This window comes from Notolabrus celidotus, chromosome 10, assembly GCF_009762535.1.
Source record: "Notolabrus celidotus isolate fNotCel1 chromosome 10, fNotCel1.pri, whole genome shotgun sequence".
NCBI lineage: Eukaryota > Metazoa > Chordata > Actinopteri > Labriformes > Labridae > Notolabrus > Notolabrus celidotus.
Genome location: NC_048281.1, coordinates 13372136 through 13386435, shown reverse-complemented (window position 1 = coordinate 13386435; position 14300 = coordinate 13372136). Strand labels below are relative to the sequence as shown.

The 14300-nt window shown below is 43.1% G+C and overlaps 1 protein-coding gene across 1 annotated transcript in view; it reads left to right on the top strand.

Annotated features, from left to right (window-relative positions):
- The first annotated feature begins 3309 nt into the window (after positions 1 to 3309).
- The window catches only part of LOC117819722 (anosmin-1), a 49913-nt gene continuing 38922 nt past the window's right edge, over positions 3310 to 14300 (top strand). The window contains exons 1-2 of the mRNA XM_034693152.1: positions 3310 to 3596; positions 9521 to 9568. Coding sequence (XP_034549043.1) covers positions 3405 to 3596; positions 9521 to 9568 — 240 coding nt within the window. The 5' untranslated portion in view covers positions 3310 to 3404. The remainder of the gene's footprint in view (positions 3597 to 9520; positions 9569 to 14300) is intronic.

Sequence of the window (14300 nt, the reverse complement as noted above, 5' to 3'; positions counted from 1 at the left end):
AAACAGAAGTGTTGACTTGTTTTGAAAGATTATGCTTCATTTTTGGAGCACTATCACGTAAACAAGTCAAATTATGTAAAGCAGCTTGGGTGTAACTGACTGGGAAAAAAACTGCATTCTTTCTCATGTAAATCCTCCTCTGGATTATGAGTCAGTTTACATTCACAAAGGTCTGTTTACATGGGTAAACACATGTTGTTAACGATGACTCATTGTAAATATAGGTGTGAATTAATGCAGTGACGTGTAGTAGAGATAAAATCCACTCCTGCAAACATTCCCCTCTCGAGATATATCTTAATAGTCTGAGTTCACAATTGGCAGAGGCTTATCCCAGTCAATGAAAGCATGGCGTCGGAGGGTACGTGTCCCACAGGCTGCAGGAGACATCAGGACCGCACACAGACAGTGTATTTCCTTCACTGCACACTATAAAACCCACCCACCACACATGGCTGTAATAAGGCAACAAATTAAGCCATTATGCTGTTTTTAAGGTACACAGACATCCGTGTTTAAATATTTTAAGAGAAGCAAGGGATCCCTCACTCCGAGGTACATTGTGTGTCTGAGACCACCAGGGGAAATGGACACACACCCATCTTATCATTACAGAGCTGTGGGGTGATTTGTATGATACATGGACATACTTTAGTGAAACTCCAACAAGCCAGAGCTCTCATTAGAGTGGTCTGCTCTTTCTTACTGAACAGAATGACATAGGGATTCTGAGTTTGATTTCATGACCCTCATCATAAAGGCAGTGTCTGCGGTTCAGGATGTCCTAATATGGCCATATTAGCGTCAAACTATTTGGCACAATGTTAAATTGGCTGAAGCCTACATGGCAACTCAAGCCAAATCTAATGATGGTGTGTGAGTGTGTGTTCACTCCCACTCTGCACACAGTTTAAGAGCAACACCTATAAAACTTCATTATGCTGCTGCTGTAATGGGGTTCAGGGAAGTACTCCATGAGCTGACAAAAGCAGGAGTGTCTTGTAAAGCCCCTCGAGGGAACTTTCTAATTAAACGCTCACTCTTTAAACTCCAATAAAGAGCGAGGATTTCGAGCTTTTCCTACATGTCATATTTTCTCCACACCTCAGGCTACGTAACAACACCAGAAGTTGGGAGTCCATCCTGAGGAATTCAGTCAGGATGGTTTTAATAGTTTTCCGAGTGGAATTGTTTTTCCAAGCTACTGTAAAACAGGGAGGTGAGGGAGCTAAATAGAGAGGGCTTCCCTGGATGTTGGCAAGCAGCACCCAGGCCATATGTGAGGGTTTGAAGCAGAGAACCTGGCTTCTCCACATTTCTGAGGAGTTGTGTCATCAGTAGATGGCAGAAGGTCTAACCCTGCTGCCTCTATTAAAAGGCAGGTGTGTACATTGCTTTCCATTGTACATGGTGATTGGGCGTATTGTTGGAGAATTAAATAAAGACTACAGCTGGCACACTGCTAAAACGTGCAAGGAATTAATACAGGAAGTAAGGATGGAAAGTAATGTAGTTAATAAGTACAAATTCTCTTTCCTTCCACAGAAAACATGTTGTAATTATGCATTTGTCCACTGTTAACCTCTAATTCACCTTTCTATAATAGCAGAATTTACTGTTTACAAGCATAGTTAAAGGGCTACTACTCAACCTGTGATGTCACACTGATGATGTCATCAGCAATAGGCTATCTCTGATTTGACATTCATTCAATATAACAGGATATTAAACACATTACAAACCTGATTTGGAGTGGGAATTTATGGGGTGAAGTTTGGTTTAATGCAGGAGTTCCCAAAATGGGGGTCGGGACCTCCTGGGGGACAGCGAGACACTAAAGGGGGTGGGTCACGAGAAGTCTTCCAGAATTTTAAGTAATCTAAAATTGCATATTTTACCCATCGCTGTAAATATATCGACATCATTGGCAGCTGGTTAATTCATAAAAGCACAGGAAACACAGCCACATGTGCTGGTAGCTAGGCTAATTTTCTGGAGACCAGCTAAATGAAATATGAAGCAACATTTAACTACATCCAGGGACAGTGGGGGTCATGAGTCTTTGGCAACTATATTATGGGTGTCGCGGCCTGAAATGTTTGGGAGCCCATGGTATAACAAGTCTCAGCAAAGTTCCATTAGGGGAAATATATTATTTTTTATGCTGAGTGACTAAAAGACACTATATCTCAGTTTATGCTTCTTTGATTACGACTGATCTTCTTGTCATTTGTCTATGATGAGCTGCCAAATTTTTTAGATGTGGAATACCAAATCATTGAAGCGCCTCTTTAACTGAGTTGCTGTAACATTAACTTGCGAGATAGATGGATAGATTGCATTGTGCCTTTGCAGATGTCTAGGTTTTACACATAGACTGTATAAAATATGGATCTAGTATCTGTGATGTCACCCATCTGGTTCTGAAGCGCTGTTTTGAGGCCAATCATTGGCGGCAGCCATATTGCTGCTGATGAGCGATTGTGACGTAAAGAGGCGGGCTTTGAGCCTCCTAGCCAACAGCTACAGTGTTCCTGCCTGTCAGTCAAGTCAGCTGTGCCTCTCATTGGAAGACTCGTAATCTCAATATCTTTGAAATTGCTGCGTTAGAAAAACATTCACCCCCCGTACAGTGTGAGCCAATTGAGAAATGAGCTATCCAGACTACACTCGTCTTTTGTACCAGGCTGTAAACATGTTTATTTCTGCTGTAAAGATCGGCTTTTTTGAATTGGTGTGTATGTGGTTTCCGGTACTTCCGGAGCCAGCCTCAAGCGGATCCTCGATGAACTGCAGTTTTAGCACTTCCGCATTGGACTCATATTTTTAGACCGGAGGTTGCCGCTTGGTTGTCTTTTGTAACTGGATGAATTGAATTGAATTGAATTGAATTGAATTGAATTGAATTGAATTGAATTGTTGGTTTACACTAAAAGAGACTAAAATAGGTAGGTAATAGAAAAATACTAAAACCTGTAAAGAGCCAGAATATAAGTCTAAGAACAATCAAGAAGCCCATAAATCAAACACTGTATAAATACTGTTCACTGTATGTCCTGGATTGAGTCTCAAATGGTTAAATGTGATTAATATAATAATGCTTTAGTTTATATGTACGCAGCAGCTTCATCAATAACAATACGCGATTTTATTCTAAGATCTAATAATAGAGCTGCTGTCTGAGAAACCTGCCCCTGTTTTGAACAGAGAGCAGGACCATGCAGCAGCCTACCTGGCTCAACGCTCCTCGTGTCTGTCAGTCACTACGCCACCGTCCAATCACAGCGCACGGGAGCCCGTGACTCCTCCCCAGTGTATAATTGAAGTTTCTTTAGTTTCTCCGGCGGAGCCTGCACGCAGTATTGTCCGATCCGTGGAGGGATTAAATACACAACCGCGGGACCATGTTTTCCAGGAACCTGAACGTGTGTGTGAGCCTGTGTTTGTGGATTACCGCGTTAACGAGCCCGGGGAGTGTGTCCGCGAGGAAGCAGGACGACTCTTTCTTCACTGCCAGTATTTACCGAGCAAGATGCGCCTCGAGATGCCTCAGTCTGCACATCACTCGCATCTCTGCTTTCTTCAAGCACTCTCAGGTAGGGAGAGCATGTGGTCCCTCACTCAGAAACTTCTGGAAATATGCTGAAAATAAGAAATAAACGCAGCATTCAAGCGACATAATGATGATTACACATGTGCCAGACGATTCTTCCCTCATAAGTCAAACCTGTTTCTCCATTGTGAGGAGACAGCAGCAGATCACTAATGGTGCTGGAATACTTTCTCAGTTGTGTTTTCTGGCTGGAATGATCACTGACATGAATAATGGACCAGTTTGAAAGAACACATTTCCAAAATAAAAAAAACACCAGTTGCAGAAATAAGCACCCATATGATGGTTTGAGTTGCTTGCAAAGTTGTCACATACAGCCTGGTTGCCTAAATGTGAAGATTTCAGTAACACTGCAATATTTTTGAGACTGAGAGAGTATAGATGCCTTTCAGGGGAGCCAGTTCCCATTCATTATTTGTCATACTAAAGAAATAAGACACTCCTCTTATTATAAAACAGAAAAGGCTCCAAACACTTATTTTTCTGCTCCTTATTTATAGTGAACGCATCCTTATTCTGCCAAATAAACACACAGGCTTTGCAAAGCAGAGTATCCAAAAGCATGCTGCATGCTTGCTGACTATAAATTAGCCGTATCCTTCTTTTGATTTGGTATGTGGTGTCAGAAGTTGTTTTTCACCCTCCACTGGACACCCTGTTCCCCTCCCAGGGCTCCTGAATAAAAAGGGGTCTGGTCACTTATCCCTCTCCCCTCTGCTCCTTTTCACCAGCTATCTATCTGGTGACCGCCTTTAGACCCACTTCATTTGCATTTGCAAGGCTTGTCTTCTCCCAAAGGTGCATTAATGAATCCGTAATTGTTTGGAAACACTGTGGGGCGAGTTAAATTTGTAATTGGGTGTAATTAATCAGCAGAGGGCATTCCTTGTTTATTCGTCACCGATTAACTTAACTTTGAAAGCACTTATTGATCTGTTGTAGCGGCTCTAAATGCACCTTTTGTGGTTAATTCAAGGTATTTTACTAAAAGAGAGTAAACATCTCAATTCAGGGGATAGATGCTGTTAACTACAATAAACAGACAGATATTAGCAGCATTCTGCATCCAGAGGACGCAGATTGAAAACAGTGTTTCTTAATTCACAGCTTGGCAAGCTCAGCTTTGTTTAAGAGATTCCAGCAGTATATTGCAGCCTTGAGTTGCAAACTTTGGGAATTAAATCAGCCACAAGCCGACTGAGAAGTCAAATAAGTGATGGAAGTCTCACCTCTAATATACTGCTCATAGTCGATATAATTGAGTGCAGAGCCTGAGAGTCTGGGGCAGCCTTACACTCAGTGGGTGGAGGTGTTTGTCCAAAGAGAAAAGCATTTTTGTGGTTTGTGATAAGCAAAGGTTGCTCGAGCGAGTGTGCACGTCCGAGAATAGAAGGCAATTGTTGATAATATGTGAGGGCTGTCTTATGCACAGTCCTTTCATGTGAAAATGGGGGGTCTGGTCAGCTGCAAAAACATATGGCCCCCATCCCCCCCCCCCCCCTTCTCCTCCCTGCCCTCTACCCCCTGGCCCTGCCAATAAATGCCAACATCACACCTCATAGGCATGCAGAGGATACACACTGAGCTACCGATCTCTGTGCTCAGCAGAGGTCACCTTCCTGCTAAACGCCGGTGCCCAATTGTGCTAAATGTGATAAGCTCTAATGTGCTGTTGCCACAACACTGGAGCATGCTCACTCAGCACAGCCTACAGGTGGATCTGCTTCCTCTGCCAGATCTTGTTACAGCTCCGCGCTCCACTCCAATGATTGAGACGACAGACCTCTTAATTCAACTCGGACATCCTTCAGGGGTCATTTAATACTTGATAGGGAAAACTACAACTTTCAGCGGAAAAGAACTGCCTTGGTTGTGACTTTTTTATTTTTTGTACCGTTTTACAATATTTTATTGTGTCTACTCAACATCTTGTAATCTATATGCACCATTACTTATTTTGGTTATGAAACAAGAGTAAACTTGTCCTCTTAATACATTCTACAGCTGGAATTAAAGACCCTGTTTTTCATATCAGTGTTAATATGATCATTGTGTGAACACTGGAATGATGCTTGACGAATTTAGGGCTTGCAGATGTTGTGAACACCCACGCTTCTTTTCCTTTCATGTGGCCGAATCAAGAGGACAAATCAGAGGCTTTGTTTTAATTGTCGCAATTATGAATAAGTGTGAAATGGAAAGAAGCACAGAGTTGGGAAACCCATGGGCAGTCCATTAGTTGTCAGATTTATTACAACTGTGGATTTATCGTTGCAATAGAATTTCCAAATACAGATTTATTGACATTTTACTCCACATTTGGGGAACTTGTCACCCCGCTATGATAGACAGAGGGTAACACCCAGCTGTAAATATTAGCCTCGGACACTCTAAAATATTAAGAGAGAGCTGGGACCCCTGCGCAATCATGTAGTCTGAAAGCATCAGCCTTGTAGTGGATTATTTATGTGGGGACGTGTGAAGCCAAAAACAAGGTGTGTCCATGAGGTCTTGTTATTACAGTCAAAGCAATAAAAATCCAACATTTTTAAATCCACTCATTCATTTCTAATGTGCTGTGCAGTAACGTCTAAGCATCTTAACTGAGAGATTTGTGCGCTGAGCGAGGGGAAGAAAAAACATTGGAAAGTAGTTTTTCCGTGTCCCCCTTGTTTTCGCCTTTGATATTAAATAACCTGCGGTGGAATCAAACCGCAGCCAGCGCTCGTCTCATGTGTGGAGTTTTTCATTAGTGAAGACAGCGGATGAATAGGGGTCTATGTAGCTTGGCCTCACCTCCCTGTAAATGCTCTTAAACCATGACAGTCCTGTCTGTAAAATCGCAGCCTTCCCCTGCTGCTACACCCTTTTAGCTACCTTGACAAATAGCCTTCATTCCTAAGTGGGGACAACTTTACACCGGCGCTGTTTGAGATCTCTGGAACACCCTTTTATGTTAACATTGGATATGTGCTGAACACATTAGCTCACTTTCAGAGCGCCTGTCAAATAATTCATAAAAAGTGAATTATTAATGAGCAGGATGACCACACAGTCGCACCCACTCAAGTTAAAGCCTAAATCTTGAGGCCCTTTATTTTAGCATGTGTACCCTTTAAGGATCAGTTATTTTGGTGTAGCCCGAGGACCTCTTGGCTGTTAAAGGACACGCAGAGACACCCGTCTCTCCTTTGAAGTCCTGTATCCTGTTAACTTGGCCGCAAATGTAAGGTCTCAAAGAGCAGCGGTAGTTTGATGCTGAAAAACATGTAGACAAGTCTGAATACAGTTGAAAACCACGCGCTTGTGTAAACCGAGATCTATTTAATCCAAATCAGAGCCTCGCAGGAAACAAAAGATTTCCACTTTCAAAAGGTGGAATGCTATCCTCGGAGATAAAAGGGGTTTTGTCCATGTTCCTCTCAGTTGTCTAGACAATACAACACGCCCCCGGCCACCTGCTCTGCCTTCTCAGCTGACAACAGGCATAATGTATCTGTGTGATAAACCCCCTGTTTACACGACTCCACCAGTGACTCCAACAAAAGCAGCGACTTCACCTCATCCACTCATTCGCAACACTGCTGTTTGGTCCCGTCTCCCTCGACCTGGGTCACACAGGAAGATATCTGGAAAGCGTTCATTCAGCCGAGTCCTTGACAGTCCTCAGCACTGCATTATGTTCAGCCTGCAGAGGAATGTCATAGTGAGTCAGAGGGATGAAGTCCTGACCTATAATTATTCCCCCGTTGGTCCCTGACATGGTAGGGTCAGGCCTGGACAGCTGGGGCAACATCCTGCTGAGCGTCTCTGCAGCAGGGATGCTGTCACATAGCAAAATTAGCTCCTCGTGGATCTGGCGCTGTCGCTGATGATGGATGGGCGAAGAAAGGTGTCAAAAAAGCAGGATTGATGATTTAGGACACGGTCTAGATTTGTGACAATCTGTATAAATTACCCCGAGGAGACGGCTGCCAGTGTAAATGTCAAGGTTTTATTTACAGTGTGTCAACAACACAGTTTTGGCTTGGTTGGATATTTTGTAAAAGTCACTAAGCACACACCAGGAGAGTTTTAATCATTGGATACAGTCCTAAATGATGTACTCATGAGGATAAAATCATATTTTAATCAAAATTTGGCCAAAAACAAAGAAGGTATCTATTACTCAGAAAAGGTCAGGAAACTTGCTGATGCACATTAAACTCCTCGGCCAAGTCGGCGCTCAGTCCCACTTTCATTTGGTACCAAATGAAACAACTATTAGCCTCCTCGGCGCCCACTCTGATCTATTTTTCATCCTTATCTGCAGTTTTTTTTATGTTGAGGTGATTCTCCGAAGACATGACCAAACAATCACGGATTCCTTTGAAGCCATTCGACCATTATCCTTGACACTAAAAGCAAAGCACTCACTGGTACTGGATGTCAAATTAAACCCTTTAATGATAAGTTCTCTCCCGAGGTCTCATGGGAAATTTCTTCTGGATTACATGGTGGGAAAAGGCTTTGAACTTGACATTGAACTTAAGCAGACTTTTTGCCTACAGACCCCTAAAGTTTGGCTGTATTCTATGTTTCATTGCTTTCATTAAGAAGTGCTGGGACATCCAAAAGTGAGGCTCAGATTCAGGTCATTGACTAAAATGAATTCATTAACTAAATAAGGAACTCCTACTTTTAGCTTGTTGTGATTAATCAAAGTGTGTAGATGTAACTTGTGGCAAAGGAGCAGTAGATCTTAAAGCTGCTAGAAGGTACATTTTTATGATGAAAATCGATTGAATGTATCAGATGTAGCTTGTAGCGCTCTAGACTAATCACCTGATTATGCCTGAAGTAGCTTTAGCTTCAATCGCCTCCCTGTTTTGGTTTGTAGCCCCACAAATGAATTGATTCATGGCAGTTTTAAAGACTCAAAAACAAAAAAGCAGACCGTGAAGTTAGCTGTTTGCCAAAGATAACAGCTAGAGCCAGGTATTTCTCTGAGGAGTTGGAGGAGACCAAAATTAAGCTAAAATAGGAGTGAATGTTGCGCTTTCTTTCTCAAATCGATCAGAAACTTGACTTCAAGTACCTGTGATATTGCTCCATGTGTGTAAGGAAAGTCTTATTCTCCACATCACCCTCAGTGTTCTGCTCACAGCCTGTTTCCCAATCTGCAGGTGTCCATCAATTTTGTTTTCCCAGGTTTAAAGTATTGACCTGAACATCCCTTTATGGTATGCACATCACATTAGGAGATAGAGCCACTTTAATGTTTATCAACTTGTCATTTATTGTAAAGCACTAGCCTTGCACTTGCCTTCCAAACACAATTATGTTTGCAGAGGACGACAGCATAATTCGCCGCCCTATTAGGATTCAGGAAATGACCACTTGCACAAGCCATTTACCCCACTGGTCCTTCGCTCGACAGCTCTCCATATTTACACATAGAGGGTTTGGAAATACACAGCACTATTGGGACCAAATGTTTGCCTCGTTGGATCACAGAAGGTGGCACTTCCCCAGCAATTAGAGGAAATTGGCAGTATCTGCAGTCTGCACAGGAGTGCTGACATCAGTTCCCGCCTCAGTGACCTTGGGGACGTTTGTTGAAAGATCAAACAAGTCGTCAGAAAAAGCTGAGGTCACCATGCTCGGCTGAAACTGGCCAGAGGTTTGCCCCGGCCCTGGTGCAGGTGACCCCACTTTCCAGCTTGGGTTACACGCACTCAGCACGCAAAACAAGCTCAATTTCTCTCTTCGAAATGTGTCGACTGTTAGCACATTTTTTCCTCAAAGAGTCTGTTGCTTTAAAGGGAAGTGTTATCTTCATATTCATGTGACAAACTGATTGGTGTTAATGCATTTCTGAAATAAGCTTCTGATCACTGATGGTGTTTTTCCTGTCTCTTCTTACAGAATAATGGATCCTTGGTGTGGTGCCAGAATCACAAGCAGTGCTCCAAGGTAATGTGGTTTCAAATCTATCACAAATGAGACGCACGCCACATACATGCCTCATTATCAGCGGATAATCTAACATAAAGGGCGCGAGTCACGACAGGACTAGTTTTGTCATGCCTGCAGGAATCTCTCTGAAAACAGTTAACATAGACTAACAAGAGAAAAACTCTTTTCTTTCATCTTCTTGATAGATTCTGCTTTAATTGACACTCATTTATAAATGGGATACAATTAAAAGCAATTTGAAGAGGGTAAACGCCTGTCGATTTATGAAAGCAAAACATGATTGTTTTGCAGTCTTTGTCATTTGGAATTCCACTCGGATGCATTTTGGTACCTCTCCCTCGGGGCTTGTTTGTGTTTCTGGGGCTCTGTCCCAGCGAAGGTTGATACAAAGCTGGTGTCGACAGCTGCCCTGAAAAGATGGCGCTGACATAGTCTATCTGACCCTCCTGGAGCTGCTGACAAGACCCTCAGAGAGGTGCTGTAAAGACTGTAGACAGAGAGGAGCTCAAATAAGAAGGATGATACGCTGGAGGAGCCAGGTCTGAGAAGAAATGTGAGCAATGCTCTCTGTAGCTGTCAAAAGCTCTCATTTCCTCAAATACGGACCGTGAAACCAGGACTCAATCCTTTTAGCCCTGTAGGGCTCAAAATAGGACACAGACGAAACAAATTCATCACACAAAATCCTCCAGATTCAACAAATTAAATGTAGTCCTTATATGTATTTGTAGTTTGTTCTCCTTAGAAATGAACAGACTTTGGTGCTCATGTTGACAAATTGGGCCAATCACAGTACTGCAATGATTAATTGGAAATTCAGGGAAGAACAGTTGCATTTTTTCCTCATGCTTACTTAACACGGCCTCACGTTTGGGTGTACAAATTAATCACAATCAGTGTCTTGTATCCACTGCTTCAACAAAATAACCCATGTGTTTGATTTTTAAACTCCCTCTTTGAATTTCAAATTGTTTCCTTGGCAATTTGCATTTGCCCGGGATACAGCAGAGCTATTGTGCTTTGTGCTTTCTATTACATCTGCAAAAGTATAGGTTATTTCCTGTCTCCAGCATGGTAGTTATTCACAACATGTTGATCTGCTACATTACCTAATGTATCTTTAACCTTTTGACCGTTCTGAACAATTGATTTAAAGTATTTTCAGAAACCTCCATGAGGTTATTGAAGCATCTTGAGGCAAAACAGAATCAATTTCAGCTTGTCTGATTGTCACTAGAACTCAAATTTGGCTTGAGAATATGTCATCCTAGCCTTGATAAATCTTCTGTGACAAGTTTAAAGTGCATTAGAGGCACTAAATAAGGCTAACCTCTCTTTGTTTTCTCCCCATAATGCTCTGAAACGTGTTCTCTCCTTTCCACTGTGATGGCCAACATTGCCTTTTGGCACCCGTCGTCCTCCGGTCTTTCAGCAGAGTTTTGTGTTTTGAAAAAGGCTTTTGCTGGCTGTGAGTCTGAGCCCAGCATACTGTTCCCATAATCAACCAGCTGAAACCCTTCAAATGTCCAAAAACTTCGTAATGGACTGCTTGTTCTCCTCGCTATAACAAGCATGTCACTTAGCACTTCTTTATCCTTCTTGTAAGCTGTAAATAAATGAGGCTGGATTTGATGTAAGCCCTTAAAAATAATGATATGTTTGTGTTGCTGCTGTGTTGCTGCTGTGTAACTGCGGTGCTCTGCCAATCTGTCATTTCAAATGCGTTCAAGAGCTCTTTGAATTTAATTAACTTAATTGTATCCTAGGTTTTGGTTGAGCCATTCAGGGTGCCTGTTAGGGCACGGCGCTGAGGTCTCATTTGCGGCGGCCAGAAGTCAATATTTTGGTAGCAAACATCCGCACACTTCAGTTCCCTGTGAATGACTCCAGTGCACACTTGAGACCTGTTTGCAGTGTGTCAAAACACAGAGCTATTGTGGCCTCTCTAACAATCGCACCAAAAGGGCCCATGCTGTACAGTGGCTCCCTGTGAATAGCTCTACAGCCGCTGATTAGCCTCTTCACTTCATCAACAGCTCACACTCAAACAGAGAGACAAAGGCAGTGGCTCCTGGGGAGTGCGTTAGGGCAGAAGGCCTGTCCACCCCAAGCTCTGTTAAAAAGACCGCACTGAGCTCCCTGCCTGTGAGGGAAAATGTGAGGACGGTCTGCCTAATAATTTAGACAAAGATGCTGTGACCTCGTCCATCTGTCTGCATTTTAGGAAATCAAAGCCTCCTGTTGCCATTTGCAATGAGAAAGTCAACCCGGTCATTGCGTTTGCAATGACCAGAGTCGGCCCAGCTTGCAGTGTCCCCATTGTGATGGTAATTAACCTGCTTGCCCTCTCTCCAGAGCGGAGCGGGGTGGCATTTGGAGAGCCGGGGAGTCATTATAATGCCATAACAGTGGACCAGAAGACATTCAGCTGGGGGACGCCAGGGGAACAGACAACAGCAGCATTTCTATGAGCTATTGTCATTTTGCCTCCCTACTGTTAGAGCCTGAGAAGTTTGGATGTGCTCCCTAAAAGTTTTTTAAACTCCAGGGTGTTCTTCTTTTTTTGCCGCAGCAGAGAAAATAGATTTGTGCGTGTGCATGAGAGAGAGTGCAGCAGAGCCCGCCAAGGAGCTTTCCACATTCAGAGCAGGGCTGATATTAGCAACGGGTTTGCTTTTCCCCATGGGTGTGATCCAGGCTCCAAATCAAATGCTAGGATTGACTTAAAGGCAGCTAAATGTCGGCCTGAAACAAGACAGTGTGCTTCATTACTCAAACTTCTCTAAGGGAGGGAGGAGAAGAAAGGACATGTGCATTATGCCTGGATAAGTTGGCCTGTGGTGAGTCATTGGATTGTGGCCATCATGTGTAAATCCTGGGGAGGAGAGTGTCATATTTTCTTAAAAATACACTGAGTATGCTGGACATTTTTAAAAATCTGTGTACTTTCCCCTCCACTGGGACGGATCTTTATGAATTAGATTGAGTGGTGGTTACTGAGCTGAAGAGTAATAAAATTCAGTCTGTAATATAACATCTTCTAGCTTGGACATGTTGACTTGGCCTTACATATCCCTTAAACAGCATTTCAGAGCATCCAGAGGGAAATGCTTCATTGTCTGATCGCCATTTGATGCCAATGTGTCGTGGATGTCTTTCAGAGACGTCTTCCATATCCCAGGTGGCTCTTCTTTTTTTTTTAACCAATCACTCCCCGAGCTGCACATACCAGCTGGAGAACAAGAAGTTGGATTATATGCGCCTTCGTCTTCACATGTTTGAGGCTTCGGAGCTGAATGAACAATCACTGGAATGCTACTATGTTTCATTCAAAAGTGTCTTTCAAAGCCCATCCTACCAACCCCCACATTTTCTCACGCCAAAATAAAACAGCCGAACTTCCCACCGGTTGGTCTTCTTTCAGGGTCATTTGAACCTTAAACGTTTAATAAGTAGCCAGCCTCATTTTTTTCCGAGGAAAATAAAAGCACGTACTTTGAACAAATCACTTTCTCTTGGAGCTTTGTGAGCGTGTCAATGCAGTTTACAAGTCTTTTGTGCGGTCATCGTTTTTTTGGAGGTGGGTAGTATATTATGAGGCACACTGAATGGACGTGATAAAGTGGGAGCTGGTTGGCAGTTTATGGCTGGGATTGTTAGGCGCTTAGACGGACTTCAAAGCACCTTTTGGTCATGTTGGGGCCAGACGTTGATCTCACCTCCCGTGTGTCAGCCACATTACCAGCCCCGACACCTCAAAGCAAAGCCGGACTGGAAATCAATCCATCACGTGGGCAACGCGTCTGGATCGACTATTAAACCAAAGAAACAGTCCTTCCTTTTGTGTTTGATTGATTTTCTAATTTCATACATTTGCAGAAGAATTCTGAGGTGGTGGGGATCATGTGAAGAGACATCTCTGTAGTTTCTTTCTTCTTCTTTGAGGCAGTGTGAGTGTGTGTGTGTGTGTGGGTGGCGGAGGAGTGTGAAGCAGGGGCTGGTCAGTCCCAGCAGGAAGGACCTGATCTGGACATGGTTGTTAAGTTTCATTGGCTAAAGGGGGGGTCGCTTCATTGGCTGCTATCTGTAGAGCTCATTATTCACATGGTGGGTGGCAGAGAATGAAAACCCCCCACAGCAGCAAAAAGCAAAGACATGGCCACAGAAAGAGAAAGAGAGAGAAAGAGGAGGCTGTAGATGTGCAGTTCAGACTCACTCTGCAGCGAAAGTTCACATCTGTCTAAAGCCGCTCTGTTCAGTTTGTGAGTGATGAGCACTCCAGGAAATCCTCCACGAAAAGAAAACCCCTCACTGTCTCATACCTAAGTGTGTTATTATTGATCCGACAGAGCTTGGGGGTCTTTTATTTTGTAGACGTTTATTTTCCAAGATATCAACCTTTCACACATCGCCTGATTTCACATGTTCTCACTGTCCGAGGAGATTTGATTCTCTTGAAGGATTAATGTAATTAAAGCTGCTGTGAAATCCTCTTTTAGCAATAATGACTGGTCACACTGAGACAATCTGCTGTCATCCAAGTGTTTATTCCCATTCTGAGGATGCATTGGCCAAATATCGTAGTACACAGTGGACCTTAAGTGTTTCTTTATGTAGTTAGAGTAGAGAGGTGCGAAAATAGGAAATTATTCTGCAGCTCTATTCAAGTTGAGTTATGGTGACTGACGCAGTCGTGGCAAGAGTCACATAGACAGCAAAAAGATTAGGA